We start from the raw sequence: 15217 nt of genomic DNA, 5'->3' as shown, positions 1-15217 counted from the left end.
ACTTTAAGACCAAAAAAAAAAAAAAATCAAACTCTTCATAATTAAAGTAACTGCTAGAGATAATAACCCCTTTTTACTGCATCTGAATTGCATGAGCTGGGGACCATTGTTGTTCTTAGAACTACTTTTAGGATGTTTTTTTTTAGCTCCTAATATAAAGTATGTACATTCCTGGCATAAGAAAATTTAAATGATCCAAGTGTGCTGTGATTGGTCCCGTGTAAGGGTATGAAATGCATGAATGCAGCAACAAGAACAACTATGAAAAAAGTGGTAACAATGTTAAATGATTGCACACAGCACCTCTTAATGTTAGCCTTAAGAAAAGCTGGGAAAAAAATTGAGAAATTAACTGACAGTGAAGTCCAGGCTTTATTGAGATGCGACAGAGGACTCATCACAACGTAAAACAAAAATCTTAGCTGTCAGTTCCCCTGAATTGCTGCTAGGCATCCACTACACATTAAAGCAGAGAAAACGAAGAGGCTGAAGAAGGTTTACAGAAAGATTCAGTCACAGAATCACGTTATCAAGGTGACTTTGTTTTACTTAAATGATCCCATATCTAGCAAACACTTCAACATACATTTTTGTATATAATTGGTGAAACATGCTATATTTACACAGGTTGTATTTAGTTTTTTTTTGGCACCCATGGTTTCTGCATGACTGGGTTTTTTATAAAGCAAGCCTTCCCCCACTGTGTTCTTCTCTTAGGGTCTGTTGGCTCTGGATTTGAAGAAAAAAAAAAAAGATTGTATTTGGAGCTTCCATCCACTTTTCCAGCGATAGTAGTTTTTGCAAGTATCTCCACTTCACCCTTTTACTAAAGTTATGCATGAGGATTGAGGAAAGAACAAAAAAAAATCAAGCACAAATCTTAGAGTAATAAACAGATGATCTTGCAATCTCGGTGGTAACACTCTGCACCTCCACTTCAGTGGCTTTTATTCTGTGCAGAACTGTGAACATTGCATTAAGTCACTGTGGATGCAGATTAGTTTGGAGGAAACTACAGTAACAACAAAGGGTCAGCAGATTGGAGATATGTCATGTTGTTGTTTCACATGTAATAGACCGGCTGCTTCTTCAACAGCAACATCGGTCAAGTGGAAAAGAACAATGAGAAGTTATATTAGAAAAATGATGGTTATGTCATGTTAGGATTAGGCCTTGTTTGAATGCTTTTTAATATACAGTAGACACTCAGGATCATCCTCCGCCAAAAGGCAAGGTCTGTATAAAAGTTAAAAAAAAAAGCATTGCAAGTATTGCAACAATAACAGCAAGTTATATTGTTGTTTTAGTTGTAGAGAAATTATCCAAGACTTTTTTTTTTCCAATGTAAACTTTAAAAAACAAACATATTGAGCTCAGTCATTGTCTAGATGTGTGAGAGGTTGCCAGTTCCTGTTTCTACAGGGTGAAAGTTTCAGGCTCTTTGCCGCTCAGCTGGGCCATAAAACCCGCCCAGAGGGGAAGGAATCGGGACAGAGGAGAGAGTGAGATGGAGTAGGAGTTGGGTTGATAAGGGGAAAGCAAGAGAAGAAGTTGGTAGATGCATCTGTGATGACCTTGAACTGTGGAGGAAGCTGTTGGTTTCTCACTTAATGTGCATTTAGTATTATTTTTTATTACCTGCTCACTGTGAAGTCTTGAAATCATCCAGCATTGCGTGAATATGGTTTCTAAGCATATACATTGCTGTTGAATTTTGTAAGTGAAACTCTTCAAACATGTGGGAGCCACAAACATTTTATTCATCTGAATTGTTTTGATATGGAAGCAAAAGACTTCAGAAGTGGATATTTCAAAATCTAGAGAAAATAAAACATACCTTTCAAACAATTTGCATGGCTCAAACTCAGTCTTACAGGGTTAGCTTTTATAATTTAGTGAATTACCTGAATTCATAGTGTAAAAAAACAAATATTTTTCTTATATTTAACCTACTAATATTCAAAGAAAAATGTGCATATCTCAGTGTCACCCACCATTTCTACTGGACCAAAACAGAGTCCCCAAACGAGAGTAACTAAGAACCAAAAAATAGGTACAAGGGAAACCAGAACCACAAGAAACAAACAGGTAACACCTAAGGAAACCTGGCAGAGAACACACCCAAACTCAAGCTATGAATGCACACAGGAGGTAATCAGGGGAAGGAAAACATCAGGATAACAAGACACAGCTAAACTACATCTAGATGATGAGACACGTGGAAGCAAAACTGAATGCAAGACATCAAAGGAAGATGACTAACTAAATAAAACAGGAAGTAACTGACAAAACATGGAGGAAGGGGACTACAAGTAACTGGAACAAAACTCAGACCTGAATTAAACTAAGAGCAAAAGTCCACAAGCTCAAACCCCTGGCTCCAAGACCCAGGAATGCAACAAAACTGAACTTTCCACTAACATTTACTCATGCTGTTTAAAACATAGAATATATAACGCTTTTGGCAATGACAGCATTAATGGTTATGGCTCTTCAGAGGGTCTCAGGTAATAAATTCAGCTCCATTACAATTATGGATTTCTTATAAGGGGCCACTTGTGTTTCTTGATGATATATTGCAGGGCTTTTTTTCTGCTCTGTGCGTACAGCAGTGACACACATATTTGTTTCCATAATGTTGGATTAACACAGAACATAAGGAACATATTGGTTTGGGTGTTTGGTTTTTTTTTTATCACAGGTACATCACTGTGAGTAATGTGTGTACTTGGAGTTGAGGGGTGGGGTCATAGGATCGAGGTGGGGGGAGATGAGGAATGATCCCACGCAGAGATGCTCCATAAATCCCGCTCATAATTGTTTCCCTACTTGGTGTGCAGTCTTGCTCCATAAAGGGGGCAAAGCCAAGGGTGCTCTAAATGTCAGGGGAGCGGTGCGCTGATGAATTACCTTTTAAAGATATCAGAGAGAGGCGCATTTCATGTGAAAGATGAAGCCAACACAGTCCTCTTAGGCCCTGTCTGCCTGTGTGAGCATATTTTCCCCCCCAGGGGAAATTTGTCTTTTTATCAACTGTCCAGAGAAGTCACAGCATATCCTAACTGAATAAATCAAAGAGAATTAGTTTGCTGTGTTCTCTTATCTCTGATGTGCCTGTTTTTCTGCAGAGATCACCTGCAGATGTGGATAAATGTGTGTGTGTGTGTGTGTGTGTGTGTGTGTGTGTGTGTGTGTGTGTGTGTGTGTGTGTGTGTGTGTGTGTGTGTGTGTGTGTGTGTGTGTGTGTGTGTTTGCATTTGCGTTTGCAGAATTGGCCTGACAGTAGAGGTGGCTCAAATATCAATGGTTTAGTTTCACCTCGCGGCATGAATACACATGCACTCTGCTCTGTCTTTTATCACCCTTTATTGGAGGACCGAGACTGACCAGTACTCAAATGTCAGTAAAGATTCATGCACAGCAGCTTATTTACCTGTGTGCAAATAAGTAGTAAGTTGTGTATGTGTATGGGTATCTGTAATAGTCCTTTTTCATAGCCACAGTTCAGTTAATACCTTGATGGTAGTCTAGGTAGCTGAGATGGTGCTAGTTTTAACAGAGGTCACAGGATGTCTCGTTGCCCTTGGCCTGTCTGGGACAGCTATCATTACAGAACTGGTGCCTCTCCAGATAAGAGCACCAGGACTTCACAGCACACAGGCTGCAGCTGCAGTAACCTGCTGTGATAGCTCATGCTTAAAGGATAATACTTTTTTACACATTAATCAGATGGCTCTTTGACCACGGAGTATTGCATGGCCCAGGTGAAATTGAAAAGCGTGGTTCGGTTCCCTGATAATCTCCATGTTAGTATCAGTAGAATGTAGCCACTGGTGTCACTGAAATGCTTCAGAGTCATGGAAGCGATGGCAGCAATTTTGAAAATGCATGGTTAAAATATCAGACATACTGAGAGTCTCACAAATTTCACTCTCCATTTTAATCTTTCAGGCTCTTCATGCCATCTGGATTCTTGGCAAATGTAAACACTGAGTTATGAGAGACAGAACCGAAAGCTCTGATGCTTTCTAATTCTAGTAGAATGCAGTTCATTTTGTAGCGGGCGTGTCGGTGGCATGCGTTCTTCATAAATGAATCATCAAAATAGCCACGCAACAACAACAACAACAAAAAACCCAGTAATTGACAAGGCGTGGGAAAATATAGCCCTCCTTGACAGTAATGTGCAAAAGTCTTGAGCTACCCCTCATTTCTTTATATTTTGCAAGGAAAATTTGGAAGTAGGTGCAGTGACTTATTGAAATGCGCAAATATGAATGGAAATAGAGTGTATAAGCAGTGTGTTTGGGATCATTGTCACGCTGAAAAATGAAGCCAATCAGACACATTCCAGATGGCATTGCGTGGTGGATCAAAATCTGACAGTACTTTTATGCATTCTTAATTCCATCAATTTTTACAAGAGCCCCACTGGTTCTTTGCTCAATTGCCTGTCATGTGTAGACACTGACATTGATTCATCTCTTGAGTTAGGTGCCTTTTTATGCTTGAGTGATTCATGGGTCAGTGTTAAGTGGCTTAACCCTCAGAAAAGCCTGGAGAACTAGTTCTCCAGACCACTTGGAAGCAAAATATAAAGAAATGAGGGGTGACTCAAGGCTTTTGCAAAGTGCTGTATATCAATATACTGATTTATACTAATAGTGAAAGCATGTTCTATGACTCCACCTCTGAAACTGTGTTTAACAATGTTTATAACAAAGGTGATCCTCTATTTGTTACCCACTTAGAGAAAATAATCAGTTCTTTGACCTAAAAAGCATCTTAGGTTTTCAATTTAAGAAAGTCAAGTTTGTTTTATGTATTTTTTTTTTTTTTTTTGCCTCTACCCCCATGGGTGAGAAATTGCTTGCTTTCTTGCTGTGAAAGCAGCCAGCCACTCGTGTTAATTTTCGTGTTTCTTTCCATCAATCACTCCCCCACCCCCAAATGTGTTTTTATGTTTGTGCCCATTTGCAGGGCTGCCTCTATCCTCTGCCATTCTTCCTTTGTGTTTGTGTCTACGAATTTTGAGAAAAAAAAAAGCATGTCGAGGAGCTCCCTTTGGTGATGGCGGCAATTTGGCTTTCATATCCTCCAAACACTGCTTAGTGCTGCTGCGTGGTGTGTGTCTGTGTGTGTGCATGCGTTTGTTTTAGGATGCAGAATACAGGTTGCTTTGAGCCATGATTTTAAAAAGACTTTGGCAGCTTTAAACTGAAATAATAAACAGTGTTATATATTTTTTTTTAATTTTAATGCATCGCCATGATCATTTGGAAACTTTCAGCTTACAGTAAAGGAGACGAATGTGGATGATGTGAATGATGGCAGGCTAGTGCCATATTTCTTACCTCTTAAACTGACAGGTCATCAAAGACTGAGCAGTAATTGAAAAGCATGGAAAAGTGGATAATGATCATTTATTTGTGTGAAATTCAAACGAGGGGTTGAGAAAAGCTGGACTTGTCGGTTCAGGGGCTTATCTAGCTTTGGTTGGCTGAGTAATTAAATCAGAGAAGCGAGTGAAGTTCTCCTCAGCTCAGCGCCTCGTCTTGTTTCCTCTTTAATCAGGTGGCTATTAAACCTCTGATTGCACTCCCCGTCTTTTGACTTCAGCTTAGCTATTAAACACAGACTGGAAGCATTTTTGGTTTATGTGTGTGTGGATGCACATTGCGTCACACAGGGATATGCAAGAATAGAAAGCATGATTTAGAAAAATAAGGGCAGCGAAAAACAACAGAAGACAGGCTGAAGCAGAAAATAGACACGTTTTTATTTCCAACACCACCTGCACCGTGTTCCTCCACTTATTGTTGACTAGATGATGAACTGCTTCTTTCCAAAACCATAAATCCATTTACATTTGACATGTGAGATCTATGACCTTAGAGTTTAACTCAAAACACACACACACACACACACACACACACACACACACACACACACACACTAATGCATTTGGTCGTGCATACACAAGCATATGCCTTTTCTCTTTTTCCCTTTACCTGTTTCTCCTTTCCCAAGAGCCAAGCACCCATAAATCCTCTAACACACTCATGGACATTTGCAGAAATAGTTTACAGGCCTCTGTTATCAAAAATTCAGCAGTTGTTTCTTTCTCCAAATGCTGCTAGTGACAATATGACTGTACAACCTCCTCCAAGGTCATATCAGATTCTTCTCCTGCTCTCCAAAGAGATTGCCCAGATTAGACTAATTCCACACTCAGACGGCTACCGCCGGCCAAGCTGCCTGCATGCATACATTCTTATGTTTTAAGCTTACTTCTGCTGGTGTGGACAAGGTTGTTCAGCAAGAGAGTTGACCTTTGGGATCGTAAGAGAGAAATGCTGCTGTTGTGTTATACATTCAGGTCTACTATGTTTGCCAGCCACAACAGCCATGAGGTTGGTGTAGTTTTCACCTTGTGAATTTATCTTGGTGCATGTGTCATCTGAGCAAAACATGGTCCCGGAGACACCTACTGTAGAAATCTGTGTTTCCACGGCTTTTTTAGCCCTGGAACTTTGCAACATGTGCATGAGATCAAAATGAAGCCTGCATTTGAAGATGGGAGAAGTGTGACCCATGAATACCACCAACTCATGTAATCATGTAATTATATACAGTATTGACAATGGCTACTGTTTGCTCAGAAAATTGGCATAATGAGGTTATGTGACCCCCATTAAAAGATGGTGTTTAGTTACAGCTTACTATTTCTACTGTTTAATCAATGAATAACAAAATATGTCTTTGATTTTGAATGTTGAAAACAGTGGTGCAAAATCGTTATCTCCATTGTTTTCATGTCATATAAAGGGGCACTGTGTTGCATCTGTTGCAAGAAGACTTTGTGCACCAAAAAATTTCCTGTTTGGCAAAAATCACCAAAAAAACCACTATAAAACATTTGAATACATAGGAACGCTGCAATCTGCATAAAAATCTGTTCCAGTTAACCATAATGAGTCTTTTTCATGTGTTTCTCTCTCTGTGTTTTCCCCCAGCCCCCGTCATACTAAATGAATTAAACTGGACCCAGGCACTGGAAAGGGTCTTCATTGAAAACCGTAGGGAGGACAGCTCTCTGCGCTGGCAGGTGTTTGGCAGCGCAACAGGCATGACACGATACTACCCAGGTAGGCTAAATCAACAGTCTTGCCTCATAATGTACGGCAAGATAAAGTCTAAATTGACCCTAGGGATCTTCAGCTGGAGAACATTGCCAATCTCTTATCAGATGGCCCCACTGGTAACTTGACAGACAGACTGAAGTTATGATTACCTTGATCTAATCTGATCTGAAATATCCTACAGTGCACTGGATGGCCTATAATTTGTTTTCTTGCGCTCTCTAGCCACACCATGGAGGGCACCCAACAAGATTGACCTGTACGATGTCCGCAGAAGACCATGGTAAGTGCCCTCTTTATAGAGACCACTTGTCCAGTATTTGTATATTTTGTTGTGGTCCTATTTAATGCCTGCTGGCCATTTGAAGAAGAATAGGAAAAGAGCTGCCTTTACAAAGGGAGATATGTCAGTGCTGATAACAAAAAATTATGTTTTTATTAAAGCTACACAGTGTTGTTTATAAATGTATTGATTTGGACCATCATTCAACAAAGTCCCAACTCAACAAAGAACTTTTGGTATAACAGAGGAGGGAAGTATTGCTGCTATATAAACAGGTTTTACCTATTAATGGCAAAATGTGAATATTTTTAAACACCCTTTAAATTGCTCGATAGATGTGTTATTTTTTTACCTTTAAATTTGAGTGTCCTGTCTTTGTCTTGAATGCAAGCCTAGTGCCTACCAGGTGAGCCCCACTGAGCATTGAGGGACAAAGGAGTTTATGCAGGTCAGACCAGCAGACCCCAAACCAATACAAACACGAGCAGCAGCAGAGTGAAAGTGCAAAGAACTCGTCATTGCAACACCTTTGCTGTCATACTATCTTAAGACTATGACAAATTGTGATCTGTTTTCAGCCTACACACAGACTCGCACTCTAACCGTTTTTGTATTTTAATTTGTGTGATATAACAGAGGCAGCAGCCTGTGTCAGTTCACTGCATTTGCCTTTTGTTTTTAGATCGAAAATAATGTGAGGTAATTTCATCTTCATAAGCCTTATAATTATTTGCTCGGTGAAATGGCATAACCTGTGATTGTATTTAAAATTCTCTTCACAACATAGCACACTGTGTGTATCAGTGCAGCTATTTTAAAAATGCTTCAAATTCTACATTTAAATGTAAAGAGGACATCATTTCAAATTTCAGAGAATTTCCATAACTGGCTTCACTTTAAAAAAAATTGTGAATACAGCTTTATGTAGAGAAGAAAACCTGCAACTCTAAATTGTTTTTGCTTATGCAGACATCCTGTGCTCCCTTCAGCTCGGAGCTAAAAGAATGCTATTTAAGAGATTGAGATCATTGACTGTTTTTAGACCAGTATTTATCACAGTAATATGCATAGTAAGCAGTAATGCACAGTGCATTTTCTTGGAAAAGGGGTGTAATGGGTGCCCACTATGTGTGTTCTTAGTTCAAATGCTGATATCGATGAGCTGGACAGAATAAGGCTGCATTGGGCTTAACACCCACCCGCCCAAGCTTCCTGTCCACCCCTCGACTTTCTGTCTACCTGCCACTGTCACATCAGCTTTGTGGCAGGGCTGTCTGTTGCCTGGTTACAGGTTGGAGTGAACTGGACATAATCATGACAGCAATGTTGATCAGACCTGACCCCATTTTCCATCTCTGTCTCCAGCCAGCTCAAAGTGAGTGGCTGTTTGAGGTCAGGCCAGGCTGGCAGATGAAGTCAACAAGAACTACCTCAGAACTAAACAAATTCAAGCGACCTTGTTTATTGTGTTACAGTTTGTATGAAACTCAAGATCCCAAATATGTAATATCTTGAAATTGAGAAAGTCTGACAATGATTGAATGAACGGTTATCTGTATTTAATTAGACATAAAATTGCTCTCTCATTTCATGTGCAAGTGGAGTTTAAAGGTCCCGTCAAGGTTCAGTTTATTCATCCATAAAAACTTCGAATAGCGTGCACCCATCCTGATCAACAAGTGCTGATTACATCAAATAAATATAACCAGCGGTACATAAAAATAGTTTATATTTCCTCAAATAATTATTACTACTGTATTTCCCAGTAGGCCATTTAAAGCTGGGCCTACTGTAAAACAATGGCTCACAGTATGGGCAGCACAAACAAATAAAGGCCTGTCCCCAAATATAGTCTAGGGATTATGTTCACTGTTCAGTTCATCAGGCTGTGTTTTATTTACCTTCATGCTACATAAGCGACGCCATGAAGTGCTGGTGTGTTACCACAGATAGGTGTGTACAGACTGTTATTCTTCTGCTCATATGAAGAAACTCCAGCTTTCTATCAAAAGTGAGTCATGGCTTTCTGCAGTCACAAAACAAAGAGAGGCGCTCGTGCTTCTCATGCTAAAATCTTAAAAATTAAATGGAGAGAAGTTGAAATAAAGGCCTGCCTCAAATAAAGGTAAACTTTTAAAGCTGAGATAAGCCAAAAAAAAAAAAGAAAGAAAACTGATCTGACTATTTAAAGAAATGTATTACAATTATATACCAAAACAGCACTGTTAACAGAAAATATAAAAAAAGATTGAATATTTATAGCTTAGAAACAGTTTAAATCCTTACTCATGTTATGACCCAGCTCAAAAGCCGTAACATAAATTGGAGACAATGATTTTATGTTAAATTATTCATAATCTGAGCTAAAAATTGCAACCCAGAGAGCATGAAGGCCTTCAATCCAGCCTCGGGCATGGCTTTATCCACACCTCGTCAGGTGTAGACGATTAGCAGGTAAGCCATGGCAACACCCAGAGACTCTTGCCCTGCCACTGCAAGGTGAGCAGGGACTGCAGAGGGGCGCAACACTGAAGTGAGTGCAGATTCTGTTCGGGGTGACATTTCCATTTATAGTGAGATCACAGATCATGCCTCTAAATGAAAAAATTTAAAGTACCACCTCAGTGTACAAACATGAAACTAACAAGGTGTTCCCCGACAGTTTAATTAAGTTTACACTGGACCAACGTCTCCCTGGTGCCGCATTGTCACATTAGGCAAGACTAAAAACACATAAAATGCCAGAAAACACAAGGCATTGTGTAGCAGGATATGTTTAAACAGTGATTCTGTCTGTGCTCTGTCAGTGCAATAACTGAAGCAAACCCGATTTTAATTCTATTACGCATGTTTTGACTGGGGGACTCTTCCCGGGGACAGAAATGAAGAGGGGATGAGAAGGATGGCGGAGCAGGAGCATGTGTGACAGGGTTGGACAGAGGAAGAGGGGTATTTTTGCACAGAGAAACACCTTGTCACCCACCCACCGCCCCGGTCGTCCATGTTTGTCACTGTCATTTCTGTTGAGCTTTTACTTACGTTGGAGACTTCGACATTCTTGTAGCCTGTTGCTTAGCAACTTGTGCCCAGCCGTGCTGAGTGGCACAGCCGTGGCAGGGAGTGTCATGATATGTCAGGTCAGACTTGTGTGATTATACTCTAACACGCCGTCTCCCCAACTGACATTCTCTGAAGAGGTCGTCCAATCACGCATTTTGCAAAAACAGTCTCCTGGTGTTAGGTAAGCCCGTCGTGTGGCAGCAGTAGATAGCGGCATCCGTTGCGGTGACAGATGCAAGGTGTACAGAAGCTAAGACGAACAGAACATACACGTCTGTGTGGCATTTAAGCAGAACTGAAATCCTTCTCTTCTTTTTTTGTGTAGGAAAATATAAATTGTAAATATCTGGCATAAACTGTGCACAATTTCTAAGTTTTATTTTTACAGGAATACAACTGTTTTCAAATGTGTTTGCAGAGACAGTGTCTAAGCGTAATAGTGCATTGAATAGGCTTCGAAAATTTTGTGATACCACTACTGATGGTAGAACAAAGCATGTTTTTCACATTGTTGAATGTTTCTCATTTAAGAACTGGATTATGAATGGATGTTGCAGAACATCCTGGAAATGAGCAACACTGCAAAATGATGCCAAGCCGAATGGGACATGCTGCACCTGAACTTGTGTAATTTCATAATGGAAGCTCTGATTCATCTCAAATTGCGCGTGACAGTGGGCAGAGGGTTCCTCTATGTGTCTGAAAAAAATAACACAATGTGAATATGTTGATGCACTGACGAAATACAGCACTACAAACACAAAAGTACACAGAATAGGTGGAAAATTAAAATATGAGAATTTGATGAACTGATTCATGTACTATAAATTTTCCAATGGCAGAAGCCAACAAAATTTTAGCAGAGCTGTATGTTTTAATTTTTCAGAAATGCTTTATTCATATTATTTTTAAACAGAAACTAGCTTGCTAACTTCCTTCTAACTCCTAACTCTCATAAATCCTCTTTTTCAAGCCTGGACATTAAACTTTATTGTAACACCTGAGAGAAAAACTACACTGATCATTTTATTGGAACTGAAAGAATTTGGACCGTCTTTTATACGATGCCTCAGTTTGTTTGATTTTGGAGATCGCAGGAGTGCTTGGACCCAGAAATGGCTGACGCAGTCTTAACAAGTGGAGTGTCTCCATTCATTTTCTTTTAATACATTGCTCTTATACCCCATTTTTACTTGGCACTGGCTACATATTGTGCATCAACATTCACTGCGTAGTCGTAGATGTCATGCCACGTGTGACACAATTTGCTGATTTTGATTGGCTAGTCAGCATTTTAATGACCTCAGGGAATGTTGAAATTTGGCCTTGCTTCCAAATAGGACGAATCCTAGATTTTAAAGTTTTGATCACAGTGATTATCCCAGTCCAGCTGTCTCTGTAAATTTCCTGTAATTTTATGTGACAAATAGTGCAATGGCTGACTTTTCAGTATTGGCACTGATATCATCTTGTGTTAACCCCCTGTGACTTAACTATACTTAACTAACTTAACTATATCCACACATGCAGTTTTGTGCTCATCTCACGTCATACAAGGAACAACTTTTAAGTTCCTTCCATTGGCAGCATCAGCTAACCCACAACACAGAAGTGTACTAACAGTGAAAACACTGACATTAGTACCAAAATTTTTGCCTCTTACTGGCTAGAAAATGTACATAAATAGTGACTAAAAATGACAAATTCACACTTTCTGCTCACATACTGACCAGCGCTTTTCCTCTCACACATAAATCAGATCACAAGGGCTGATACCAGTTAGATGCTATAGATTTTACACCTTTGTAAATACCAGTAATGCCAGTAATACACAGATCTAATCTCAGGACCATCCTTCAGTAATATAAGGACTGATGTAGTCTGTAAGAAGAGTCCCATCAAAGATATGATTTTCTTGGCAGAGTGGTTGCAGCAGCCCTTTTGTAGTGTAGTAGACCTGTAGTTTTACTGGGACCAACTGATGCTGGTGTAACTGGCCTGGCCAGAGCTGTCCAGGTGGTCTTCTGTGGAAAAAAATTTAATAAATTAAAAAAACAGAGGGGCCACCTTCTTTTACAGATGGGCTTTCTCGCCTTCTGTTCCCCTACCAGCAGCCCCAGGAAAATTAATGGTCCAGTCAACACACTTAATTGTCTCCAATTGCTCTGACATTAATTATTAACATTTGTCCATTATAATGTCTGCACTTGTTATCAAGGGAAGCGAAGCAGAGTTTGAAGTGAGGGAGAGGGAGAGGGGAAAGTGAAAGGCGAAGAAAGAAATAACCAGAGACAGGCGTGGAGTCCTGTTAGCCAAGCGTTGCAAAGATCCCATTACCTCCCAGGTTCACAACAGCATGTAGGCTGTATCACATATTGATTTCTTCAAGAAGTCAATCTAACCTCTTTATAAATATTATGACTATGGCGGTCAGGCCTCGAAGCTGAAGCTCCCTAAAACACAATTCTAGGTATATAATGCCCTGGGCTTTATATACCCCCCCCCCCCCCCCCCCCCCCCCCCTTTCTGTTTTCCCGACTTCAGGTAGAAGCTGAATCAAAAGGAAGGCCTACCTAAGGTGATGCAGTAGGGTTTTATCAGAAGCTTTGCAGTTAAAAAAAATAATTTTAAATTTCACATTTCATTTTCAATTTCCATGTGTAAAAACAACATCAACCTGATGTTTGGCTCCTAATCTTTACTATAAACAAATTTGCATGACTAATTCAATATTCAGTGCTTTTTTTTTTTTTTTTTTTTTTTTCAGATCGAAAAGTGGTGGAAAATTTGAGCAAAAAAAGGGGGGGGGGGGCTGTATTCGTGGGCATATCCGAAAATATGGAAATGTGAATCTTGGTGCCAACACTTTCAATAATCAACAGAAAGTGGAATAAATAAATGGCAGACAACATCTTTTTTTCCCTGCAGGCTCTCTGGGCGCCGTCCTCCTATATTGTTATCTTAATTCAATCTTTATTCGCCTGCCACATCCACAGGAGCACTAAGAGAGCAGCAGTCCATAAAATAATAAGCCCATCAGCACAACACATATCCACGCACATAAGGGAGCAGACACACACACACACACACACACACACTTTTCCCTGTGTTATATACAATTTTCCCATTAATCTGTGGTTATTCTCTGTATATCTGCTATATATGATGCATGTTTTTCAAGGCTATCACTGTGCAGAAAACTCACATTTTGTAGTGTCAGTATATACATACATGGTGCTGTGTGTATCCATCTCATTATCTGTAAGTGCTGCACAGCGCGGTTAATAAGCACAGTTCACTCCAACAATACAGTAAGGCTTTTTTTTTCCACTTTGTGGATCATGTTACATGTATCTGCATGTTTCTGAAATGCATGTAGAAGATGATTCCTCCAATTTAAATGTAATTCACAGCATTTTGTCGAGTGGGTCAGGGTGCGTAAACACAATCTCCTGAGAGAGTTAGCACCCCCCCCCCCCCCCCCCCCCCCGGCACAGTTAATGTATTGATTTTACAACGCTGTGCCGTGATAAAACTATTTCATGAATTCCAATGAGACTCCTTTTACTAGACTGCTACAAAAGGAGCAAAACACAATCACCACAACATAGAAGATGTCATTGTGTTCATTGCTTGTGTAATGCATTTCTTTTTGATTTATTTATCACTTAGAGCAACACCTCATTCTACCTCGGTGTAAAAAGCAGGCGTCTTCTGCACGCACAAATCAGGCTGTATCTTGATTTTAGATATTTGTGAGTGTATGGACGTATTTATGTACAGTACATGATGTATGTTACGTGATTCTGGTGTTTTTGCTTTTTATGGGCTTAGAAGTCAATATTTCTGCTGTGTCCAAACCTGCCAAAAAAAGAAAAAAAAAGAGCTGCTTAGACCTTGGCAATTAAATTTGAAATTAGCTACCACGTCATATTATTTCCAATTTGATGAATTTCTGATTTCTACTTTGGATTAATCTGGTATTCAACAAGTTTTCGACAAATAGATGTAATTGCTCTTCACGTGTTGTCAGAGGTAATGTCAGCACATTAATTGTTTTGTCCAACTATCAGTCAAAAAGATTAATTTTCCAACAGCAATATAAGGTGGAGCAGTGGTTTCTAAATGAAGGGATGTAATAAGGTGCAGCATCCCTCTATTATTTTTTTATCAAGTTTATATAATGTCTTAAATAGAAAAAAGTATTCTGTTCCCTCACTGAAGCAAGTCACACTAAATGGTCTATTTTATTTTGAAAATTGGTTATTTTACCACCATACAGTGGGCCTTGCATGCCCAGTAGCCATTGCTATATGTTATTTAATATTTTATGAGATGTAATATTTCGCTTAACTACCTAGATGCAATGGACAGGTGTAATGAACAGGCTGAATTAAATTTGGGCTGGCCGTATATTGGGAGGTGGACTCAGAAGGAGACCTTTCACATTAGTTTATCTTCTGTAATGAGCTGTTCACAGAGTAAACAAGAACTGACACATCATCATGTGAAATACAATAGTGAAATACCTTCTGTCACTAGTTTTGATGGGTCAGTGTCAGTGGTAAAATATTGACCATAACTTCTAGTGAATGGACAGATAGGACATAGGCCGAGATGTTGCGTCTGCTGGCTGATGGTCTTGTCGCTGGGGAACAGAATGGGCGACAGGGCTCTGTTCAGCACCAGCCAGGCCCATCTGCTTGTCACCTGGCCTTGGCATGCAGGAGAC

At 39.7% G+C, this 15217-nt stretch overlaps 1 protein-coding gene across 2 annotated transcripts in view; it reads left to right on the top strand.

The window, feature by feature from the left end:
* The window catches only part of cacna2d2a (calcium channel, voltage-dependent, alpha 2/delta subunit 2a), a 178823-nt gene that overhangs the window by 126197 nt on the left and 37409 nt on the right, over window positions 1–15217 (top strand). For both annotated transcript variants that reach the window (XM_030730460.1, XM_030730461.1), the window contains exons 7-8: window positions 7017–7148; window positions 7368–7425. In XM_030730460.1, the coding sequence (XP_030586320.1) occupies window positions 7017–7148; window positions 7368–7425 (190 nt within the window). The remainder of the gene's footprint in view (window positions 1–7016; window positions 7149–7367; window positions 7426–15217) is intronic.

The sequence above is a fragment of the Archocentrus centrarchus genome, chromosome 5, assembly GCF_007364275.1.
Source record: "Archocentrus centrarchus isolate MPI-CPG fArcCen1 chromosome 5, fArcCen1, whole genome shotgun sequence".
NCBI lineage: Eukaryota > Metazoa > Chordata > Actinopteri > Cichliformes > Cichlidae > Archocentrus > Archocentrus centrarchus.
This window is presented reverse-complemented; position numbering and strand designations above follow the sequence as displayed.